The following is a 15226-nucleotide window of genomic DNA, read 5'->3' as shown; positions in this document are numbered from 1 at the left end:
TTGATATACTGAAAGGCCGGGGCTCTCACCTTCTAACAACGACCGAAAACGGGGACAACAATCCGTTTACAAGGGACGATTGAACAGTACTTTTATCCACCACAAAGTTTTCTAAAATTCACACAGGTATTGTTCTTATTCAAAGTAAACAAAAATGTTGCTGCTCTGAAAGGTTATTGATTCATAAATGTTATTCAAAATGTTTACCTTTACGTCTTTATGATTTATACAAATGGAACCGTTTAAGGCGATCATTAGGGTATATGAACTAAAAGTTTACCGTGTGTAGATTGACATTTAAAGTACAGAAAGGTCATAAATATTATTTATTTTGTAATCATTTGAATTGTCTTATTTGATAATTGAGATAGACTAAACGAATCAACAATGAGTTCAGCTATTTATCTGATGGTAAATTCAGCAACATTAATTAATTTCCCTTCTACTCAATTTTTGATCTTCAAGATGTGTCCCGTTCACCTCGAGGACGCTATCTGTTTGATTTTTCAGTTCCAGCGAAGTTGCTTTCAATTTTGAATCAAATACCATATTGTTAAAATGAATATTATCCTGAATATGCTTCAAATATTTGCTAGTGTACGTAGAGCAAACAATAATCAATTGATATTAATCACTGATTCTGGCACTTACTCTAAATGCCTTTAAACAAAAAAATACTTGGACTATTTTATTTAAGATATAAGAAGATGTGGTATGAGTGCCAATGAGACAACTCTCCATCTAAGTCACAATTTATAAAAGTAAACCAATTAATTAAGAATCTGTATGTATAATGGAAAATGAATTTCAAAGGATTGTCTTTTATTAACCCAAATTTCAAATGTTATAAAACTCTTTAAGTTGTATTAGTGTCATGGTAATGGGAATCTTAATGACAACAAATAGAAAACAAACGTTATAATGAAAATAAGAACTTCTAAGTTTCCATGAATGAAATGTGTTGCTATTAAAGAGGCGGATGATACCAAGGGAATACAAAATCTCAGAAGTCGAAAAGAAACGGATATCGCCATGACAAAAAAAGAAAGACGATTAAAATTATGTTAAGTTTTAAAAAACTAACCTTTGATGATTATCATATAAGAGTAAAAAATAAAGGCAACAGTAGTATACCGCTGTTCGAAACTCATAAATCGATAGAGATAAAAACAAATCCGGGTTACAAACTAAAACTGAGGGAAACGCATCAAATATAAGAGGAGAACAACGACACAACAAAAACACAACATTAAAATGTAACACACACAGAAACGAACTATAATATAACAATGGCCATATTCCTGACTTGGCACAGGACATTTTAAGAAAAAAATGGTGGGTTGAACCTGGTTTTGTGGCATGCCAAACCTCCCGCTTTTATGGCAACGTCAAACACAACACCAAAACGACAACATCACATGACAGGACCACAATACAAATAAATGGGAGAACATATAGGACAAAGAAACACACGAATAATAGCTAACAAAAGGTACTAGGCTTAAAATTCAATACGCCAGACGTGCGTCTCGTCCACACAAGACCAACCAGTGACGCTCAGATGAAAAAAGTTTGAAAGCCAAAACAAGTACAAAGCTGAAGAGCACCGAGGACCAAAACTTCCAAAAAGTTGCGCCTAACACGGCCAGGGTTTTCTGCCTGGGACAAGAACATCCTTATTATTTAGAATAATTTATAATTTTGCAAACAGAAAATTTTATAAAATGACTATATAATAGATATACATGATAAAACCGAAGTGGGGACTAACTACAGAATAAAAATGGATACATAACATAAAACAACTTAATCCAACACATAAAAATACACAGCCGAGTTAGCCAAAGCCTCAACGCACAAAGTGACGTCACATTTGAAATTCTAAAAAAACACACAAAGTGATGTCACATTTGAATTTTCAAAAGACCAAAAAAGTGGCAAAGCATATTTTAACAAAACGCATTTGACTAACAGGTCGAACAACAAATGTTCTTAAACCCTGCTGACTGCCATTGGCGATTGCCAAATAAACGGATCATCGATGTAATAAATGGATCTTAATTATAAATTTAATACTAAACAGAAATATATATATGTATATATATTCTTAACAAAGATTTCTGAAACAGCTATGATGACAACAAATTGAAAGAAGATTTCCGATTGTGATTGATAACAGTGGATAAAGACCACGGGTCTTATTCTTCTGTCTGTAAAGCAAAACAGATAAAATGACATGTTTTCCAGTCTCCTAAATAACAGAATGCGGCATAACAGGAATAGAATAACAATCTGTCAACTTTGTTTAAGGGAGTTATCATTTGTAAAATTACAAAAGTAATCTTGGCACTTAAAGAAATTATCCAATTTAATGGGCAACAAGACTTCCACGTGATGTGAAATGATGTGCAACACTATAATCTTTCTTTTTAAACTACATTTTTCAGTACTTGAAAATGTTATTTGCATGTCATTGATTGATCTCAATCATATATGCTTTACTGAATTATAACTGGTCGTATCATTTGTTTGAAATAGTAAATTAAAGTTGTATAATTATAATCAAAATATCCATGATGATGATTTTTACGAAAGTGGCCACAGTTCCTAAATTCACATTTTTAGAGTTAGTAGAAAACACAGTTGCTAAATTTCATATTTTTTAGGTTACGAGAAAAAATCAGGTCAACGCCAAAAGTCATTTATATAGGTTAACACTGATACAAATATAGGAATATGATACCACATGCTAAACTGTGAGCTATCTACTAATGAAGACCACGGGAACAGTTGACAGAAAGGTCATTGTCTGGTCTTGAAAACAATACGCACAAAAAATTATTTACATACATTATTTTAAAAAAATAACCACGAATGACGTTTCTTTTCAAATTTGTAAATAACTTTTGTTTGAACAAAGGGTGATAGCCTTGATGTATACCTTCAACTTTACATATGTACACAAATTGCTTTTTTAAGATGTTTTCGTTGGCCAAAAACAGTCTAAATTAACACCACCTTTTACAATAATAATAATCTTTTGAACAACAACATAAACTATAATATAAATCACTGTATATAGCCTTTTTCCTTTTTGGTTGTTGTTGGCTACACGATTTCAGTTATAAATTGCATGAAAATTGAAACTCTTTCTGTTTAAATCCCTTTTCGGTTTTTGATTTTTGTAAGCTAAATGTTAAAAAATTGTTGCAGATGAAGGTCTCTTACTAAACATTAGTAAAGGATTCCGAGGAACCATGTGCCTCGCCAGCGATTGCTGCAGTCAGTGTAAAAGTGTAATGTTGACTGCGAATACCAGCTAATTACAAAAACAAATCTGCTGGTTAATATTTCTTAAATTTCTATGAATTAAGGTTGATGTTCAAACTTTTATAGTTGTTACACTTTTTTAGCACTTACATGATTTTGTTGATATATCGTTTTTAATGACAGCTGAATTCATCAACCACATTCCTAAAGGAGATCTATTACAGTGAAGGAACGCATTTTCTGAATTCATAGTAAATTCTTGACTAAATCTGAAAGATATATTGTTTAGTTTGTGCATATTGTTCTTGCCTTAGCACATATTCCCGTTAAGGCATACAAATAGCTTTTTTTCACGTTTATTTGCCAATGCATTTCGTATGCACTTTTGAATGTCAAATTCTTCCAACAATGGAATATTCTTGAGTTATGCGACGTCACAAATATTTAGAATAGGTATTAGATGCAACGACGATTCCAATTTTGTATGACCCTTGTGTGTAGCAAGTGGTCAGACCCTTCTGTATGCCATGAATTAATAATCACTTATCATGAACAAATGCTTATTTTTTTACAGTTCCATTCTAATGTTAATAGAATTATTTTTCGTTTATCTACAGTTGTACCTGTAAAAGCATATATATAAACTCAGGTAATATCAACTTCCAAGCTCATAAACTCGACAATCAAACGCAGGACTTTGGGAAAGTTTGGAGATCCGACGACCTTGCTTCGGAAGTTGAGATAATGTATGTAAAAGTCATAAAGTACTCCAGAAGAAGATTTTTTGATTTGATTTTTGGTGTTTTAACGCCACTTTTAAGCACCGCTTTTGGGCTATTTCGTGGCGGCCAGTTTTTATTGGTGGAGGAAGCCGGAGTGCTCGGAGAAAACCACCGACCTTCGATAGGTAAACTGACAATCCTAGTCAATTAAGATTGGAGTCGAGTGCACCCGCACGAGCGGGGTTCGAACGCACAATCTCAGTGTTGACTGGCTAGTGATTACAGTAGTAACTACTTAGACCACTCGGCCACCGAGTCCCCCTCTCCAGAAGAAGAGTTGCCCATCATATTCTAATAAACTTTAAAAAAATATTGATGTTCTAAAAACATCCACAATAACTATTAGATATTACCAAGAATGCGAATTAATTAAAGCATACATTATTTCAACTTTAAAACAAAAATGTCTGATATGACATTTTCTCCTCTTGACGTAAACACCACAAAGAAGACATATAAGCAAAAAGGCATTGAAGACATTGAAACACATTTCACAGATAATTTCAACGTCATTGACGTAAACCCCATATCTCTCCTAAAATAGAACCATAGTATAATCTACATAAAAGATCTTCATTCCAATATTTGAGAAGAAAAAGCTGTCACACAATACATTCTGGAGAGGGTACAAGCACAGACAATTATAACAGATAAGATGTAACATAAGATGTAAAAAGAATAATTTTTATACTGGTTTGTGTTGCGGTGTCATTGACGTAAACCCCATATCTCTCCTTAAATAGAACCATAGTATAATCTATATAAAAGATCTTCAAGACACACTTACAATGGTTGTTTGAATCATGATACTAGTTTATATACAGGATACAAAGATAAGTAAGAAGACGTGACTGCTCATATATGAATATATATTTTCTTTAAAAACATACACAAAATGTTAAATTAGTTTGCATTGGTTCTTGAATATACAATAGTACACGATTTTACAAAAAAAAGGATCTATAATAAGTAAAAAATAACAAATTTCATCCAGTTCAAAAATAAATCCATAATGAAAATTAATCTAAACAATGCATATACAAGGTTAAAACTAACTAGGAAGAATAAACCTCTAAGTTCATGGAAGAAACAACCAATTTAATAACAACATCTTAATAATCTACCTCATAATGAAAATGGACTCTAGTGCAACAGCACATCATATATCAATGGCCTACTACAAATACTGATGATCATAACCAGCAACTGTACATATGAACAGTTTTAATATTTTTCATTCACTGCAGAATGACAAAAATATTTATTATTTGAAAATAGCTTGAATAGATATATTCAACATCACTAGTGTGTGTTGATGATTAAATATCATTTTATAACTCTTAATTTGATTACAAGTATCAGTAAAAATCTGAATCAAACATATTGTATCTATTAGATATAAAATACAATGACAATTCATCATAAACTATAGGTGGACTTGAATGTCAATAATTTTGTCTGGTAGGAAATAAATCATCAAAGCTTTGATATCATCTCTCCAGACATAAGTGGTTTCAGGTATTTATAGTATGAAGGATGAACCTAAAACAATAAACAAAACAATATATCAAATGCATTCAAATAAAAAGGAATTTCATCAATAAGTGATACAACACATTTTTGCAGCTATATATGATATTATATGATAGGGCTGTGTGAAATTGATACAATGACTAACATGTACTTTCTATAAGATTACTTGATACATTTTGTTACTTTTGTATGTATATGTATCAGACTGTATTCTTATGCTGCACATTGAGCAGGATCTGCCTACCCTTCCAGAGGACCAGCAATCGTGTTGCCAAATCTTTAGTTTATCTGTAGTATTTTGTAGACTGTTGTTTGCCTATTATTTATCTTTTTTGCATGGTATTGTCGGTTTTTCATCAACTTATGATTATTGATTGTCCCTTTTGTATATTCTGCCTCTTTGTTTTTGTTTATCATATTTGACAAGAAACATTAACTCTAAAACATTTTTACAATAAATAATCATTCGTAGATTGCAAAGTTTGCATTACTCTGATGAGCATACGTGTAGGTAATTTGTTGGTTTACAGTATTTATCTTAAAAATGTTTATGAAGATATGATTAAATGACTCATTTTACTTTCTTATTGGTTTGGCCTTTCAACTGATTTAATTCGAGAGCCATCGAACAGACTTGTGTAGACGTAACATGATTCGGGCGTACTAAATTAAAAGTCAGCTATCGTCTTTTTTCAGACACGCCAAAAGTTATCTTGGATGTAAATAATTAATTTCACTTTGCCTAGGAATAATGCTTTGTTACGTAGTAAAAGAGTTGATGAGATGGATAATTAAATCTGAAGAAACATTGTCAGCTTCAATAAAAAAAAAACTAAGAAGTTATATGCGATGTCCTGCAAATATTATCCCGAATATGTATTAGACATCATAAAATATTTTATGTTCAGTGGTTATAAAACATTAAAAGCATCTTCAAACAGGAAGCGACCATGTGGCAGTTTTAGACCATATATCAAATCAGTCCCAAATACAGAAGACAAAAATGTGAGGAATAGTTCTATGCTCAGTAGGTATAAAATTCCATAGCAGATCGTATAAATCGCGTAAAAAAAAATTCCAAGACCAAATATCTCAATCCTTCCTTAACACTGAAGCTGAGAAATAGTTGACAAAAAATCAATGCTCAGTAGGCATCATGGTATCATCAAATTAGAAGTGGTTGTCCTGCTGCGTTGAAAAAATTATAACATGGTACCACTCGTCATAATTAAGTTTAAGACCAAATATGAAAAAATTTCTTACTACAGAAAATAAGAACTGTGAAACAAAAGTTATGGATAAAGGAATTGATCCATTTGTCATCAGTAACAAATCAAAGTTTGATAAAACATTGGTTGAATGGTTCACAAATTATTGCATGGGAACATCTGGAGCCGCCAATGCATCCACCAACTCACTGTCCCCTCAACCAGGCGTACAACCTTAAATCAATAACATGATATCCGTCCGAAAACCCGTTTAAAAATTCATTATTCATTCTTGTACCGCCTTCAACATAGACAAAGAACAATAACTCTAACCTGGATTGAAAACTTTATGTTTTAATGCCCTATTGTATGACAATTATGTCCGTAGCAGTAAACTTTTTTTTAAAAATGCTTTGATTGTGTATTATCAGTCCAAAATAGCGCATTCCGGAATAGAAATCATAAATATACATATGTACCACCATGTCAATGGAAAATATAATCTTTTCTATGTTTAACGTCACTGTACCCAAATTGCACCCATTTAGCAAAAATAGCAGCGGAAATCTTACGGAAACATCACCATGTGAAGTCCACGAAAAGTAATTTTTTAAAAATGAGCAATTAAAATATGTTACAGGCATCCATTTCTTAAATCAAAGCACTGTAAGCGCTGTAGGCAGTTAACCAAAAACCAAGGCAAACATAATTATGAAAACTGTGGCTATGTTGCTTCATTTTTTTTAAGATTTAAAAGAACAAACATTAAACATTCATATATTGTGCATTTATGTTCATTTAATGAATTAATTATTAAGGCAAATAATTCATATTTTATCAAGGTTTTCAAAAGCAACGCATATATCAAGTATATTTTTAATGGTCATGTGTCTGCAGTGGTACAAGTTCGAAATGACTGCAGTTGTTCTAGTTGATAGTTAACGTTGGTATTAGTTGACTGTTAGTAGTTCAAGTTGACTTAGTACGAGCTTGTAATAGTATGCATGGACTTGCTTCCCTGGAAAGAAAACTGAGTTTGTGTTCTACAGTGCAAAAGTTATGAGACACAAATCAGACAAATGTTTACTACTACGGGGATCAAAGGTGAGGTCTGACTGACCTGCCCATAGTAAATGTAAATGACCCCCGCCTTCACCCCAAGTCCATGATGTCTAAGTTTGGAATAAAATGACAGGTGATTATAATAAAGTTGGTCAAACACTCTTGGGCTTGAAAGATATGTTTTCTTTAAAATGAGCCATATTAAAATGAAATTTTTTATAGAACCAGAAATTATTCAAAATATAATTAAGGTAAATTCTTTAAACCTGCTCATTTTTTGCATCAATAAAATTTTATAATAAACAAGAAATAATTGTAACAGAATGCTGTTACGAAGTCTCCCAAACAAAGCTGCCATAATTATTCATTCCCATGGTCGCCTGACATTGGGCAAAGTCTAGTACACATTGATTAGGTCTAGTAAAGTGATATGCATATGTGATGCCTATGAGATTGACCTTGTATGTCATTCAAATCTGTTTGAAATGACGAACAGGAATGAATATGGTTTAGGAGTTGGTATCTCAAACTTTTACAAGTTCTTAAAACACACACAAGAGGGGATGGGGTGACCTTAGAGACTAACCCTATGTTTCATTTGATTTTTTATGTTGTCCCATACATGAATATATATATGGTTTAGGGGTGGGGATCTCGTCCGTTATCAAGTTTTCAAACAGGAGGGGGTGGGGTGACCCCAGTGACTTCCCCTATTTTTCATTTGATTTGTTATATTGCCAAATACATGAGTATATATGGTTTAGGGGTGGGGATCTCATCTGTTTCCAAGTTATCAAACAGGAGGGGGTAGGGTGAACCTTAGGACTCTCCCTATATTTCATTTGATAAGTTCTGCTGTCCCATACATGAATATATATGGTTTAATTAAGAGGTCGGGATCTCGACTGTTTCCAAGTTCTCAAACAGGAGGGGTCGGGTGACTGCAGGGACTCCCCTATATTTCATTTGATTTGTTATATAGTCCCATACATGAGTATATATGGTTTCGGGGTGAGGATCTCGACCGTTTCCAAGTTCTCAAACAGGATGGTTTACAGTGACCATAGGAGCTGCCCCTATATTTCATTTGATTTGTTATATTGTCCCATACATGAATATATATGGTTTAGGGTGGGGATCTCGACCGTTTTCAAATTCTCAAACAGGAAGGGGTAGAGTGGCCCCAAGCACTCAACCTATATTTCATATGATTTGTTATATTGTCCCATACATCAATATATATGGTTAAGGGGTGGATCTCGACCGTTTCCAAGTTCTCAAACAGGAGGGGTGGGGTGACCCCCAAGGACTCCCCCTATATTTCATTTCATTTGTTATATTGTCACATACATGAATATGTATGGTTTATGGGATCATTATTTTTTTGTATGCTCCAATGAACAAATTATGTCTTTAAGAGAAAGATATATACCTACATATTACACACAAAATCCTTCCCAATTGAAACTTACTGGTCTATTATCACACTGTAACGTGCCACTGCTAACAAAAGTGTGCATGTTTCTAAGACATATTGAAAAAATATTTTCATAATACAAAGCATGTTACAATAACTTCATATCCACGTTGCAATTAAGAATTTTGCAAACAAATCAACCAACTATGGTTTATTTCAATTTTATTGTATGATATCACTTATTTATTTGTTGTGTGTCTTGCTTGTAAATGTATAAGTATATATGTAATTGTTAATGTATAATTGTTATCCTCTTGTAGCACCATACGTGTGCTTAAGTTTAAATAAATTGTCTTGTCTTGTCTTGTCTTGGGATCTTGACCGTTTCCAAATTCTCAAACAGGAGGGGTGGGGTGACCGCAGGGACTCCCTCTATATTTCATTTGATTTATTATATTGTCCCATACATGAATATATTTGGTTATGGGGTGGGGATCTCGACCATTTCAAAGTTCCAAAACAGGAGGGTTGGGGTGACCCCAGGGACTCCCCTGTATTTCATTTGATTAGTTATATTGTCCCATACATGAATATATATGGTTTAGGGGTGGGGATCTCGACTGTTTCCAAGTTCTCAAACAGGAGGGGTGGAGTAACCCTAGGGACTTCCCCCTATATTTCATTTGATTAGTTATATAGTCCCATACATGAATATATATGGTTTAGGGGTGGGGATCTCATCCGTTTCAAAGTTATCAAACAGGAGGGGGTAGAGTGACCCAAAGGATTCCACCTATATATCATATGAATTGCTTACATTCAGGTATCATATAATCTAGTTGCACTATTTGCGAAAACAAAGTAAGAAACTTCAAGCTATGTTAACTGACCCTTCAAAATTGAGAAAAAAATTGCAGTAATATGTTTATACTTTAAAAGCATCTTACATGCATTATCAACATTTATCACTGATAAAGAAGATTTATACTGTCACCAGGAACATATATATTGTTAGATATACTGTTCCCAGCTGTCACATTGTATTGGATTTTGACATTAAAATTTGTCAAAAAGTAATTTTGAGTTTCTGTATCAAATATTTTTTGCTTTTTCTTTCTTTTACATATATCTTTTGGTTTCCATTTCTAGTGTTTATATTTATTTACCATGCATAGATGTATTTTGTCACCTGCCTGAAATTTTATTTGTAGTTGATCTCCAAAACCCGGAATTACCCTTATCCGCTTCCGGAATCGGACCCGATATTGTAATTGTCTACACGGCATCCATTGTTTTTCAATGTTGTTTTTGTCAGTCAGATACGATTTTACTCGAATTTACACATAACTTGTAGGCGATTATCTGCATAAAGCTAGCGGTTGAACAAAATGAACATCGCTGTCATGAATAATAAAGATGAAAATACGTTTTGAGATCGTTTATTTAGAGACTTTGGTAAAAAGGTTTGCAAAGTTATTTTTAATTTTCTTTCAAGTGAAAGGTCCGTCGGGCGTAGCTAGTAACCAAGTCGAGAGTCCGATTGCAAAAGTGGAAGGTCGCGGACCTCGGACCACCGCTAATTTGAACCCCTGCCTCCAAATTGAAAAGATACGAAAATTTCGTCTTCTAATTTGAAATTGCCGCCAACAGCATGAACAGTGGAACTTATTAATAGACTACTGACGTAGTTGTAACACGTATTGACGACAAACAATATTCCTACGACTTTTGCCATTTGGGAAATCTAAACTACTTGTCTTTAAAGATTTTCGGCGATTAAATATTTCATACAATTGTTCTTTGACATCTTTGCCAAAAGCACAGGGGATAATAAACTACATAAGGATTCCTAATGTGCTCTACTTCCTATGTGCAACTTCAAAACTTTTGGGTGGTTCGACGATCATTTAAGGTTTTTTCTGGTCATATTTTTGTAATCCAGAATTAAAAGTATGAAAAAACTATTCAATTAGTTATAAATAACATTATATCCAGCTAGATAATAACAATGGCACGTATTTCAGCATTTATTGGGTAGAACACAAATCTAGGGTGCTCGCATAAGGCAGCTTAACTGCCTAAAAATGAACAGTAAGAATGGAATTTTGTCAAATTGTTCATAATATTTGGAAAAATAAAACAAAACATCAGTTATTCGATTTCTACGAATGTGAATTTATCAATGGATGCAATTTGGGTACTCCTCATTACAGAATCAGGATCATTTGTAGGTCGGTTCAAACCCATTTTTCTATGATTCAATATGGATTCAAAATTAAATTGGTGGAACTATATACTAAATAAGGATACATCTACAAAATAAACACAGAATGTAAACTTTTGTCTGGATCATAAATAAACATAGGTGAAAAAAACTGAAAATAGGTGCAATTTGGGTTACCTTCACGTTATAGACATAATTTTAGCAAGAAGTTGTCAAATCAATAATCAGAAGTATACGTTCTTTTTATTGAACAAAAAGATCTGGGTTGTAATTGAAAATCACACCTAAAAAAGGTACATTTTGGAAAAATTTATTCTGTAAAATAACTAAACATGTATCAGAAAGTGAAATGGAATATATCAAGATTACTATTCGAAAATGTTATAAAAAATATGAAGTTTTTTTAAAAATCAAATTACTTATAAATTGTATAAATTTTTTATGACACAGAAGGTGAGTCACATTAAAACAATGTTTCAATTTGAAAACTGTTTGTCTTTTTTAGGAATGAAGTCTGGCATTTTATTTTTTTAACTTGTATGGTTTTTATTAACCTTTTTAAAAGTATCATTTTATTGTTTACTGAATAATAATAACAAATAATAAAAGTTAGTATATGTCAAGGCAATTTACACATTACTGGTATCATTCTTAATTATAACCTGTTAAAATATCATATATATTAATTGATATTTGTAGTTTCACAAACCTATCATTGCCAGCAGATGTTTGCAATAAATTAAAAATAAAGTGTAAACTTCTATACAAATAACTACTTATTTAATAGGAAAACAATATCTTTTTTTAATTTGTATTGTACAATGTACATTACATACTATGAACTTAAATTTTTAAATTTAGTGCCATCATAGTATGTAGTCTAAAAATTAGAACATAATAAATAAATGGATATTACAGTTTGTAGGGTATTCCATTTGTAGTTTTGATTAAGTCCTGGACAAATTACAAAATTAAAAGTACTTTCACAGATAAATGTCTTTTTTAGTAAATTATTTGTAACGTACCACATTTTGATTCATGGGGTTGTATTTTGTAGATTCATACAATCGTTCATATACATTTCCATCGTATACACCAAGCAAACTCCCTAAGGAATCATCATGAAGATCGAAGGCATCAACTAAAGCTACTGCGTCTGGTCTACAATAACAGAAATAATGTAATATAAGAAATATAAGAATTCATTACTGCTTTGACAACTGAACTACAATATAAAGCGAAATTAAGGCCAAGTCAAGAACCTTATCCATGGTTGTCTTGTGTCATATCGTAGTCTTTCTATTATTTGTAGAATTTGATGTTGGTGGGCAATTTCTGACATTTTCTATTTGATCATAGACAATTTTAATAGACTATGGGATGATTTTAGAGATTGACATATTGTATAACAAATGTATATTGATGTTCACTGTATGTTGCCTATCTAAATGTCTTTTATATATTTTTGTTGTTAAAATGATGTTGCTTGCATTGGGATGTGTCCATATCTCCTTCATATCAATGGAATTTCTGTTCTTATTAAGCAATATTGACCATGTTGACTATGCAAGTATAATGCTACACATCTGGTGATAAATTGTACCCTTATCTGTTTACCCATGACACATCAATAGTTTTCAAATCAAGTACTATAACTATTTTAGAAAAAAAATATGGCAGTATTCACAAATCTAGTCCTACCTTAGACTGCATAGAATTAGATTATAGGTAAAGGTTAAAGTATAGGTCAGCTCATTCTCAACTACTATAACATATTAATTTTTTTTATTAAAAATAACCAGTTTAACTTAAACTTTTGTACAACATATGAACTTAGAAATAACGGCCACAGTGAAATACAGATTTGGCATCGTAAATTTATACAAGCCAGCTACCATTCTCTGTGTGAAATATTTTACCACTTCATATGTATCCTAAGAGCATCTATGCGAAAAGACTGGTACCCGGTCCTTATTTTAAAAGTTTGACATTTGTATTTGTATATTCGAAGGCATACTTGATATTTTACAGAGGAAACCACCTTTTATTCTAAATACCTAATTATTTCTAACAGTTTAAGTTCCTGTTCCCTTATCCATTTCATCTGTTCTAGTCCCACAGATTCTGTCTGAAATATTTATAAAAACAAATTTAATTTTCATTTTTTTTTGTACAAAAATGAAAATAAATTTGTTTACCAACGTACTAATACGTCTAAATCATTGAAACATTTAAATTGCTATGTCAGTGATAATTGTGTATACATTTCTTATTATTATTTAGTTAAGACTTAACTTTCACAGCAATGCTGACACATATGCACAATTAAAATTCTGAGAAAATACACATGTTCATAATGAATAAACTATTGTTTGTTGCTAGATCTACGTGAAAATTATTTATAACATAACAATATGTCATCCCTTCAAAATAAAATAACATTGTAGAGACCTCTTCGTAAAAGTAATTTATACATTGGTGTAATAAATCATAAAAAAGAAAGTTAATTCTCTCGATATTATCACTACAAATAGTTTCATCACATTTTTTAAGAGGAATGTGGATGCATCTACATGCCTTATAAACAAAACTTACCTCCATAAAATCACCAGCGTTTTTTACAATTGTATGTAATGCATGTAATTGACATAATGATGTCAATACTTTAATTGTTTCTGGGCTGGTTCTAAGAGATATAACTGATGCTGTAAAGTCTAGCACCATTATAGTCTCACAATGTGCCTACAATTAAAAACATGGTTAATATAAATATTATATGTAAAACATTCCCATAAATCTTCCCTCCAGATACTTGATAGAAGCATACGTTAGCTTACTTCATTGATAAATCTTATAAAAGACAGTGATTCCTTCATTTCAATATGTATTAGACAAAGTGATAAGAATAATGTTATATCAGTCCCAAATACATGCAAGTATGAAGATAATGTCGGCTATGGAAATGTATTCAATAATTAGGAGGATGTATTTCAAAAACTGATATTTTCTGCAAATAGACTGATATGGATCTTAATATTATGAAAATATACCGTACATAATTAAATGCTGAAAAACATCTTTTCATCATGCGATATGCATAAAACTGATCAACTTAATTTCAGAACAAACTAGTTAAACATTAAAATCAAAATTAAAATGGTAAAGGAGAGGATCACTTCATTATTAGATGCAGCCATAATTAGTATCTTTCCCTCTTATGTGTCCAATAATAAATGATCAAATTACAGAGTAAATAACAAGCCTTTATTTTTATGTTGTGCTGTTATGTAACAGTCCTAGGAAATGGGAATTGGAGTTTTCACAAATAATGTTTACCATCCTCTGTATTTACCTGTCCCAAGTCAGGAGCCTAGTTGTTGTTGGTACTGTCCGCAATATTTAATTTTTGTTTATCACATTTAGCATAAAACAAGCAGTTGGTTTCAAATTTGTCATACTTGGGAAGTTATAGCCTATGGAATTCTTAAAGTATTCATGCAAGGATCATAATGCAGATAGTGTGACACTCTCTCAAAACAGAGAATTGGTTCAACATTCCAAATCTTACCAGACTAGGTGCATATTTATACATCCAGCACTGTCAAATTGACACCACTCAGCAAGGATGATTTTTGATCAATGATGATGGAAGTTTTTAACGACCTTAACTGGCTATACAGCCCTCGCACGGTCGGTTGATCAATGAGGGAAGTCCGTGTAAATTTATTCA

General features: G+C 32.1%; 1 protein-coding gene across 2 annotated transcripts in view; it reads right to left on the bottom strand.

Annotated features, from left to right (window-relative positions):
- Window positions 1-4904: 4904 nt before the first annotated feature.
- The window catches only part of LOC127726048 (peroxisomal acyl-coenzyme A oxidase 1-like), a 52393-nt gene continuing 42071 nt past the window's right edge, over window positions 4905-15226 (bottom strand). For both annotated transcript variants that reach the window (XM_052233380.1, XM_052233401.1), the window contains 4 exons: window positions 14092-14238; window positions 13554-13624; window positions 12522-12657; window positions 4905-5594 (listed from right to left, as the gene is read on the bottom strand). In XM_052233380.1, coding sequence (XP_052089340.1) covers window positions 5529-5594; window positions 12522-12657; window positions 13554-13624; window positions 14092-14238 — 420 coding nt within the window. In that variant the 3' untranslated portion in view covers window positions 4905-5528. The remainder of the gene's footprint in view (window positions 5595-12521; window positions 12658-13553; window positions 13625-14091; window positions 14239-15226) is intronic.

The sequence above is a fragment of the Mytilus californianus genome, unplaced genomic scaffold (genome assembly GCF_021869535.1).
Source record: "Mytilus californianus isolate M0D057914Y unplaced genomic scaffold, xbMytCali1.0.p SCAF_1, whole genome shotgun sequence".
Classification (NCBI taxonomy): Eukaryota; Metazoa; Mollusca; class Bivalvia; order Mytilida; family Mytilidae; genus Mytilus; species Mytilus californianus.
This window is presented reverse-complemented; position numbering and strand designations above follow the sequence as displayed.